We start from the raw sequence: 10,530 nt of genomic DNA on the forward strand, positions 1-10,530 counted from the left end.
ACTTTGAGCAAGTTAATAGAAAAAAGAAACAACACTCCAACATCAAATTAGTTTCGTTAAATCCACCATAAAATTAATATATCTTTATAGTGCATTTATTTAGTATTGTAGGTCTTAATATATTCTTAACAAAATTTGGTCAAAATTAGTCGAGTTTGACTTAGAACAAAGCTAGACTGACTAATAATTTGGGATGGATAGAGTAATAGACAACCGAGAGATAACTCCAATGTTGGGAATCCAGTCCTCTAGGTTGTGTTAGAACCTAGCTTCGTAAAGGCCGGTTTTTGTACTCTCCTCATTTAATACCTTCCTAAAGGTCATGGTACTCCTCTCTGTTAATAGAAAATATTAAAGCCAATGGGATGTGTAATGTGTTCCCTCCATGGTTGTGTTTTTTTATCATTACATTAATTTGTTTTCTTACAGTGAAGCAAGATATATGTAGGTTTTGCAAACTAATACAGCACACTAGGCATCTAACTAGCTAAAGTTGCCATATGCACGTGGTGCACAGCTAGTTAAAATATTACTAAAGGCCTGCATTCCTTAGTAGAACTATCTTAGATATATAATTGCATTGGCTTTTATTTATACAATTGTGTTTTGTAACCCTTGGTTAGTTATCGCATCGGTAGTTCTGCTCCGCTGTGGCCTGTGGGTTATTCTCCAGCAGAATTTTGTTATACTTGTGTTAGATTGAACTGGCTAATAAAAACATAAAATGCCATATAATGTGTTTATGGAACCGTTTTCTATCCCATTACTTTTGACCTTTTATGTGGTAGCAAAGTTACGTACCCTTTGAAAAGCTTAAGATGATATACTCCTCAACAAACCATGCAAATGATTCCGAATTTGTTTTTAATAAAGTGATAATATCTGGTTACATCATGTCACAAGTAATTAAATTACAACACACCTGTACCTGCAGTTACATTCTTTTTCCCACCATCTGAAAAGAAAATTGCACATAAACTAACACGCATGCGAATTTTCAAGGTTGTTCCATGTTTCTTTTAATTTTAGATTTTAAAGCATATACGTGAGTCACAATCTATTATTTTTTTTTCATTTGAAACACATTTGACCCTTATGAACCTTTCAACAAAAATGTGTCAACTTTCATCTCATTTGGAGAGTAGAAGTACAAATCTAGTTTATTCATAACGCGAACAGGTGCTCAAACATTAAAATTGTATATATGCACACCACGTGATATATTCCTAAGGTCAGTGTTCTTCAATGAGAAAGCAATGACAGGATACTTGGTCTTGCAAACATGGAGGCAAACACCATGAACAGTTCGTCAATAAAATTATGGCCTCACCAAAATGGCCGATGATCACATATCACTGCCGTTATGCTTTTATTGGCAACAATTAAGCACCACATCAGTGTCTGAGCCATCAAGTGGATCCAAACATCTATTGAAGTCCTGTTAGTAGTGCCTGATCACTCATAAACTGGAAAAACATAGGAGTTTGGCTTCCAAATTGAAGTTCGATCGTAGACGCTTGCATCTTCTTCTACGTGTATGATTAATTGTATATATATGAACACTATGATTTCTACATACATCAGAGATTAACCCGACCAATCATGCACACACACATTTACATACACGAGAGCTCGTACGTATTGATCAGTCGTTACAGGTACAGATTCACACCGCCGCCGCCGCCGTCTACGCACGCAACAATTACTCTTCTCCGCCGCCGGCCAACCCTAAACTCACCGGCGCGCCGCTCTCCGGTATCCACTCGGCGCCGTGCAAGAAGTGCCCCACCGTGAACTGCAGCGCCTTCTCCTTGCTCATGACGTGGAACCCCTGCATGTCCTTCCTCCCCGTGACGTTCGCGCCGTCGCCGGCGTTGGCGAACTCGCCGAAGAAGGCCGTGCCGAGGTTCTCCTTGCCCTCCCACGGCATGTACCCCTGGCCGTGCACGAAGCCCTCGATGACGGACTCCATCACCACCGTCCGCGCGAAGTCCTTCCACGGCCGGCCCAGGTACGTCTTGACCGCCGCCGCCGGCCCTGACCTGTTGTTACTGGCGGCGAGCTGCTCGTCGGCGACGATCTGGCTCCGGTGGATGACGAAGCCGGTGGTCTGCTGGTGGTCCCGACGCGCGTGCGCGGTGACGACGGCGGGCTGGCCCGGCCGCGGCTGCCGCACGAGGATGACGCAGCGCTGGAAGACGGCGGCGGCGTCGCCCATGATGAAGTCGACGGTGCCGGAGATGACGCAGCTGCGGTAGAACTGGCGGTAGGCCTGCGCGAAGAGAGTGTCCTGGTTGCCCTCGATCCGGCAGTTGAAGAAGATGGCCTTGTCGCCCTTGACGCGCAGCGCCAGCGCCTGCTGCTTCTCCACCCCCGCCGTGTTTCGGATGCCCAGCCTCATCGCCGTGAAGCTGTCGCCGTCCACCGCTGCGATTAATTCACGAATAATTCGTTCATGATGCATATATGTGTGTCGTTCATGATGCATATATGTATCGCCATCCATACCAAAAGTGGCGGTTCTCCACATCCTGATGCCGTCGAGGACGCTCTTGCTGCCCGTGACGATGGACTTCTTGGCGCCGTCGCCGTACATGGTGATGTTGCCCCTGCAGTTGGTGATGTTCACCGTCTCCTCGTAGACGCCTTCCTTGACGTAGATGAAGTACCTCCCGGTGTACTTGTTCGGCATGGCGTCCAGCGCGGCGGAGATGCTGGCGAAGTCGCCGCTGCCGTCCTTGGCCACCGTCACGTTGGGTGTGAGCCCGCCCTTTCCAGCGGCGATCAGTTCCCGCTCCTCCCTGTGCACCCACGCGGGGACGACGTCCTCCTCGAGCCTGCGGCTGGCGCCATCGCCGCCGCCCTTGCCCTTGTCGACGTCGGTGTGGAGGTCGAGCATGGAGGCGAGCGCGGCGCCCTGCTTGATGATGGCGAGGGCGTTGCTGGATATCTCCCTCGCCTTCTCCATGGCGGTCTTCACCTCGTCGCGGATCTCCCCCTTGGGGAACATGTCGACGCAGGAGCCCTGGAACGTGATGACCGCGCTGAGCCAGGACTGGAGGTCCTGCACGGGGCCCTCGACGCCGCGCCACGCGATGCTGGCGAGCGCGCGCTCCACGTTGTCGCGGCAGGTGCCCAGGAGCATCCGGCAGTCATGGATGGCCTCCCACACCAGGGTGTCGTTGCTCTGCCGCACCGCGTCCAGCACCGACGACCGGTTGAACCCCTCCTCCAGCGCGCGGTCGACGGCGGTGACCGCAGCGGCGGCGGCGGCGTGCGGGTACACGGCGGGGTCCGCCGACTGCGACAGCGCGCGCTCCAGGGTGTCGCGGCACGTGCCCTGGTAGTCGGCCGGCGCGCAGAAGAGCTCCACGGTGCGCGTCGTCTTGCTCAGGTTGCGCTTGCTCAGCCGGTCGTCGTCCTCGGCCTTCTCCGTCAGGAAGAAGGCCACCGTCCCGACGACCATGGCGATGAGAATGCACGCCGAGATGACGCCGACGACGAGCCGCTTGCGCGACTGGCCGCCATCGGACGACGACATTGTTGGCGCCGCGCAACCGGAGCTGGCTGGCTCGACGCCGCGCGAGCCGATTCCGGATCGGGGGGCACGACGTCGACGACGCGGGACGCGCGGCACGGGGAGTGGATCAGCTTGATATATGCATGGAGACGAACGTGCCCAACGACGACATCTCAAGTGACTATGATTAGGAACAGCTTTGAGGAAGTTTATTTTAGCTACCTTGGAAGGATGATGACTGTTTGCATGGTACAGAGTTGCGGTCCGCCCTTGTTCTCAGGAAGAGGGTTGTTGGACTTGTGCAGCCAAGATTCTATAACCGGTCCGCCCTTCTTTTGTTTTTAAGGAAAAAAAAGGATATCAGCTTAAGAAAAACTTCTATAGAGCACGTTATTCTAGTAGGGGAATGAGCAATTCGATCCCTTTTCATCCAAGGCTTAATTTTGCCCACGACCTTTTCAAAATGTTCAGGTAGGTCCTTAATTATGTTTGTAATTTCTTGTTAGGAGTGCCAGAGAAATGTATTATATAAGAGACATCAAAATTATGTTTGTGGTACCTTAGCTTTTAATATATTACAAGATCTAATATAGTTATGAGATCATGGAGGTAGTTTTCAAGAGTACAAATCAACAGGTATGGCTTTCATGTTTCCAAAACTAAATAAAGTTCGGTAATGCTATAGTGAGGATGTCTTAGCGGAGAAAACAAATTGGACGCCGAACCTTCCCGTCCCCACGTCACCTCGGCCCTATCCATCTCCATCTGCTGTTGAACCACTGTTTCTTATCCACTCGTTTTTCCTTCGTGCCTTCCTTCCCCAGCCTCTCGTTCCTTTCCACCCTCACACATCACCTACTACTTTGACCTCTGGTATTGCCATGGGCTTGAGCTTTTGGCCTGCAACCTCATGCTCCGCCTCACCTACAGTCCTCGCGTGCTCACCTTGGCATCACTGTGCTAGCGCCACGTGCAAAATCTGCTCTAGCCCCAATCCCGAGCCCCCTACCTCTGGTGCTGCAAGTTGCTTGCTGCCTGCCCGTCATTACTACATGCTCAGCCATGACCCCACCAAACCACCGTCCAATTCCTCTCCATCCTCCAATCCAAGACCTCCCGCTCGAGTTTTGCGTGGTGGGAGACTATATTAGGTGTCAACAAGGCTAGGGGCTAGGGACACTAGCGCATGATATGGGTGGTGATGAGAGACCGATACTCAACTGCAACCCTGCACAAGAGAGCAAGGTCACGGAGCAGCAAAATATTACCATGTTGTATTAGGTGTCATGTGATGTTATAGTAGGGATTTTGGATGTTGCAAGTGCTGCAGATGTATTCTTCTTGTGATTGTGCATAATTTTTGGGATGGTTGATTGTTGCAACATTTGATTTTTTTATGTTTCGTCTATTGATTTTTATGTTGTAGCATATTTTTTAGTGTTTCATTTATACACCTCAAGCTTGACCAACCTAATGATGATTTTTGCTTCAAAATGTTGCATGCAACAAGTTCTAATATTGCGGTGGGAATTTTTATCGTAGAATAAGATGTAAAATAGGTTACTTTTTCTGTGTTGCAAATATGGAATTTCGATGTTGCACATATAGATTTTTTAAGTTGCAGACGATTGCAGCAAACTCACGGAGCATCTGATGGGAATTTTCCCATCGGACGTTTAGGTGCTAGCAGTGCCAAATAAAGTATGGATAGTCAACTAGAAGTCTAAAAGTAGTTGCCCGTGTCAATAGCTTCAAAAGCCTTATGGAATTTTTGTTGATCTTAGTTAATTACACCAAGATTCTACAACCATATAAAAGGCCACTCCCTTCTACTGTTCTGCATAGCTAAGATATGCACACATTTTATAACTAGCTCAAAGAAATAGAAAAAAAAACATGATATCAAATCATGTCACGACAAGAAAAGCACACATTAGAATATTAATCTTCTTCCACCATTGATGACAAAACATTCAGACTATGGAAAAAAAAGCCTTCAAAAGGCAACACCTCAAACAAAAATAGGCATATGTGGACAGACCACCATTGCCATGATCCAACTAGTGAAGGTAAGAAAATACCAGTTTTCATTCGGGAGAGCAAGTTCTTTGAACACCAGATATTGCCTTCAACAAGGGACAACAATTTCTTCATTGCCAGGTATTGTTACTCAGACAACACCAAGTCGCAATCGCCAGGTACTCTCACTATCACCTAGTGAGCTGAAATCACTGTAGTTTCTATCCTTTACAAACACCTGCCAGACGTGAACTAGGACCTCCAAACCTTGTCAGCCACTTAGCCATGCCACCAGATATGAAGAAGCAATAACACACTCTTGAGTTCTTAAGTGCCTCTTTGGGAAGGTTTGAAGGATAACCTAGTTCGTAGATCATGAACTCTGATCAACAACCACGCCACCAGCTACGAAGAAGCAATAACACACTCTTGAGTCCTTAAGTGACTCTCTGGGAAGGGTTGAAGGATAACCTAGTTTGTAGATCATGAACTCCGATCAACAAGGCAAACATTACAACAAGTCTCTAGATTAGCATATATGGCCATGCCAACAAAGGTTGATGACTCAACCATGAGAGGTAGCTCACCAAATCCATAGGGGAAAATTCTATTCGAGATTTGGATTACAACCCAATTTTGACTAATCATGTCATCATGGGTCCTTGTGCCCCCCCCCCCACACACACACATACACATGCTTGAGGTGACAAATTCTATGGTTGGCTTCAAGAATCAAAGGATTTCAATGCCCCACATGCAAAAGATGATAAAAAACAATGACAACATCCCACATGCAAGAAGTTTGAAACTAATAAAATCTATATATTATTCTCAAAAGTCAAACTGGGTATCTAAATGAAAATTTGATTGCATCATTGTATTCCTTACAAACAAATAATATTAATAATGTGAACATAAGACTGAACATCATGAATACTTTTTTATTGTATAGGACACAATAGAAAATGAACATCATGAATAAATTATTGTTTGCATGATCAAATGATTGCATACAATGAAAAATGATTTCAAACGGGGAACAAATGGTTTAGGGTTTAGTCCACAAAGTGAACAAGTATGGTTTAACACATTAATAAACAATTTTACATGCATAAAAAAATATCCATATCATGAATATTATTCTTGCTAGTGAACAAATATATTAAAATTATTATTATCAAAAAATTAAAGAAAAGATAAGAAAAAGAAAAAATTAAAAGAAATGAAAAGTTAGAATTCCTGGAAAGAAAAAATAAAGGAGCAGAAAAATGATAACAAAAAAGAAACGAATAAATAGAAATAGAAATTATATGCAAAGAATTATAAAAAGGAATAATAAAACAAAAGGAGAAGAAAAGAGAAAATAAAAGAAAACAAAAAAGGAAAAAAATAAAACATGGACCTCACTTGGGCCGCAGCCCTACTGGCTTGTGCAAGTGACGACATGGGCTTCCAGGATTCGACTTTTTTCCTAGCAAAACCAGTGGAGGGCCTTGCTCGAACCTTGCGAAGTGGTACCACGTGACTGACGACGTCGGCTGCCTGCGCATCACAGAAGAGAATTTTGCGGATTCGGCATCCGGCCGGCGGGCTTGGGGATAAGCCCGCGCGCCCGTCCCCTACGGCCCTACAGGCCCCAGCAGCCCAGCGTCCAGCTCCTCCAGCACACCGATTCCTCGATCCCTCCCCAGTCCCCACATCGGCGGTGACCGGAGCTGCCTCACCTCGCCGGATCCGCCCCAGCTCGAGCGCCCAGGACCTCGCCGGAGCTGCACCACCTCGAGCGCGACGAGCCAGCGGCCCTCCCCTCCGCCGTTGCACCTCGCCTTCACCAGAGATCCGCACACCGCGAACCGTCACCACCGGTTCAGTGTGGTATGCCTTCTCCCTTCTTCAGTTCTATCCATTATGGTTAGGATCTAGGGTAGCACACTAGCAATAGCAGGCAGTTGCTCCGATTTGCAGGGTGCACATGGTACTATGGAAGTCGAAGTGCTAGTTAGATTTGTTTCACCTATTTTTTTTTTTTGTGTGTGTGTGTGCTGGCGAGTAGCTTCTACCAAAGAACATTTTCTTACAATTAAATGCTAGAGCATCAGGTTCAGAAATGAGTTAATTATGTTGAACCTGATGCGCTACCAAAGAACTTGTATAGTAAATGGATCACTTGTCTCTCAGCATAATTGACTCATTTGTGAATCTGATGCGCTAGCTCAGAAGTTAGGTGTTTTCCGATGCCTTTTCTGTTATATTATGTATGGTATTTACCTGTAGAAACTCTCTTTTACTATTACATGTATAAGCTGCATTCTTATGTTATGGGTATGTGTGTATCTATGTACACTTTCGAATTTTTAGTTGTATATAGTTTGTTATAGCCATACCACGAAATAAAAAAAACCTAATTACTGGACTTTTATATCATAAATGCATTTTTTTCATAGCTTTGTGCTGATTTCAGTGGATCCTGCATTGTGAAATGCTTGCCAAAGGGAGGAAGTTAGCTGGAAGGGGTGAAGAAATGTCTGCACATTATGCATTTGGACCACAGGAGGATGATGCGATTATTAAGCACAGGCTTCTGACTAGAACGACAACCACCAGGGGTGAACCACCACTAAAGAAGCTTCAGAAGAAGTTCATGTCCTTTGCCACTGAGATTGAGAAGGATGCAGATAACATAAGTGACTATGAGAGACTGTACAAGGCCTTCCTACAGGAAATTAACACCTTTGAGCTTCCTCTTCTGAAAAGCAAGACTGTTGTTGATGCAAACATTAGGGAGAAGGAGAGCTTTAATGAGCTGCAGGTTGAGATTGAGCGACAGACCTTGCAAGCTCAGACTGATATTGAGGATCTTAAGAAGCAACTTGAGCAGAGCAAGATCGAGAGGCAGCACAAAGAGGAGTGTGAAGCAATCCGAAAGGTGATTTCTTTGCAGCCTCCACGGTCAGAAACTGAGAAACTCATTGCAGATCTTGAGAAGGAGATTGCTGATTTGGAGGCTGAGAATGTAGCATGTGTAAGGACTTTGGAACTAAGGAAGAAGCAATTCGCCCTTCTTCTACATGTGGTGAGTTTATGCATAATGTCTTTTTCTTTGAGGTTGTGTTTTCTCTGTGTATGTAACAGTGGCTCATAGAAATAGAGCACCCAATTAATATAGTATCTCAATTCTCAAGTATGATGCTTTATGAATTTAAGGTGCTGACATATTTTATGAAGTAACTGTCAGATTAGGATTATGATTATATGACTGATTTCGGAGTTTTACATGAGTGATCACCTTTGATTCTGCGTGAACATTTAATTATCTACCTGCCTTTCTCATTGGACCGGCATCCAGTCATGTGTCTCATATAAATAGAAAGTGTACTTCCTTTTAAATCATAATTCTCGTGCAGTTCTCTCTTGTTGGAAGCCTTCTTACATATTCAGATAGCATAGTTTATTCAGCCACCTGTGTAGTAGATTGACCTGGGAATGTATGTTCCTGCGTTTGTACCTTTTACAGGTTGACGAATTGCAGATCTCGGTTGAAGATGAGCAAAAGAGTATAGCAGATGAACTGAGAGCCATCGCTGAAGAGCAGAAGATGAGCATAGAAGAAGGCAGCGGCGGTGCTTCAGATGCCATGGCTGTAGACTGATCAAGATACATTCACATATGTTGCAACCCTTGCTAGCAAAAATGCACATTGTTTTTGGGACACATTAAATCCTAACAAGTTGGTAGATGTCTTTTGTCATGGATTTATACCTCATGTAAATTGAACAGCATGTGGCTTGTAAGGCTGGCCAGTCTCAATGGGAGATTTCGAGTTTCATGACATTAAATTCTATGCCACATCAGCAATTTTGTTGACTTGGCAAGGCAGTTATGAGGAGAGAGGAGTGGAGAGTTTCATCAGATGAGAGGGGAGTTTCTCATCCTCACGAAACTAAACAGGCACAGTCACCATTGAGACTGGCCTGTCTGTCTGCTATGAAGAGAAACTGAAGCACACAACGAAAGTCAGTTCTCCATTCTCTGTTGTGCTCTCCAATATTTTTGTGCACTGAATAATGATGTACTGTCATTTTCTGGTTGAAGTGGAATGGTCAAACTCAGCCGCATTGAACACGTTCGCTTCTTTCTTTCATGCAAAACCATTCGTGGGACGCAACACGGGTCCGAACTGATAAAACGCAGGATACTTTTCATGCAACTCATGAGAGGTTTCCTTAAAAATTCTTATGGGTTGAGGAGTTCTATAGGAATTGGAATTTCATATGATTCTAATGGCTCTCAAATTCTTTGCTCCAAAGGACCTTGTACGAGAAATTCCTATAGAATCATAATGGTGTTAGGTTCCTAAAAAAATCCTTTGTTCCAAAGGAGACCTAATATTTAGGGGAGGAAATCACATCGTTCTTCAAATTTTGCATGTAGGACATGGACAATTCGCAGTGTCCACCATGCAAAATCAACGAGCAGTGTGTCCAGGAGGCCAAACAACATTTTTTTTTTATTGTTCCAGTTAGAGTTAGTTTGCTTTCTACAATTTTAACTTGCTAACTTCTTAATCTTTCTAATTCATTCGTTTATCATAAGCTAGGCAAAGAATGTGCTGCGACATTAAATTAATCATGCAAGAATGTGCCACGCATTTGTGCAAAGGTCACCCATCATCCTTTTCATTTCCTTCAGCAAATGTCAAGAGCTTATCATGAGCCCCCGTTGCACAACATCTAGTGCCGGGCATGTGTCCATTGGCACTGCACTAGACGACGATGACTGGGCCTAATTACATCGTTTTGACTACTCATCGTAGCCACTCTCTCAAAAGGGAGACCTCGAGTCCATTTAGGACATGGAAAGGGGCACTTTGGAATCCCGGAATCCAGCCACCTTTGCCCTCACGCTCGCTTTGAGAGTTGAGACTCTCGCCCATCATTGCCCGTTACGTGGCTGCTTGGAGCGTTCGTAGTTTATGGCTCACGCGTGCAGCT

General features: G+C 45.2%; 2 protein-coding genes across 2 annotated transcripts; one reads left to right on the plus strand and one right to left on the minus strand.

The window, feature by feature from the left end:
* Positions 1–1,645: 1,645 nt before the first annotated feature.
* LOC101777458 (putative pectinesterase/pectinesterase inhibitor 45) lies at positions 1,646–3,541 on the minus strand. The gene is made up of 2 exons (XM_022829773.1): positions 2,647–3,541; positions 1,646–2,427 (listed from the first exon to the last, which is right to left on the minus strand). Exons 1-2 carry the CDS (start codon positions 3,539–3,541, stop codon positions 1,703–1,705), a joined length of 1,620 nt encoding a protein of 539 aa, XP_022685508.1. The 3' UTR covers positions 1,646–1,702.
* A 3,494-nt stretch (positions 3,542–7,035) lies between these two features.
* Positions 7,036–9,569, plus strand: LOC101786714 (THO complex subunit 7B). The gene is made up of 3 exons (XM_004984037.4): positions 7,036–7,414; positions 8,001–8,612; positions 9,054–9,569. The coding sequence occupies exons 2-3, from the start codon at positions 8,019–8,021 to the stop codon at positions 9,186–9,188; spliced, it is 729 nt and encodes a 242-aa protein (XP_004984094.1). The 5' UTR covers positions 7,036–7,414; positions 8,001–8,018; the 3' UTR covers positions 9,189–9,569.
* The last annotated feature ends 961 nt before the right edge of the window (positions 9,570–10,530 follow it).

The sequence above is a fragment of the Setaria italica genome, chromosome IX (assembly GCF_000263155.2).
Source record: "Setaria italica strain Yugu1 chromosome IX, Setaria_italica_v2.0, whole genome shotgun sequence".
NCBI lineage: Eukaryota > Viridiplantae > Streptophyta > Magnoliopsida > Poales > Poaceae > Setaria > Setaria italica.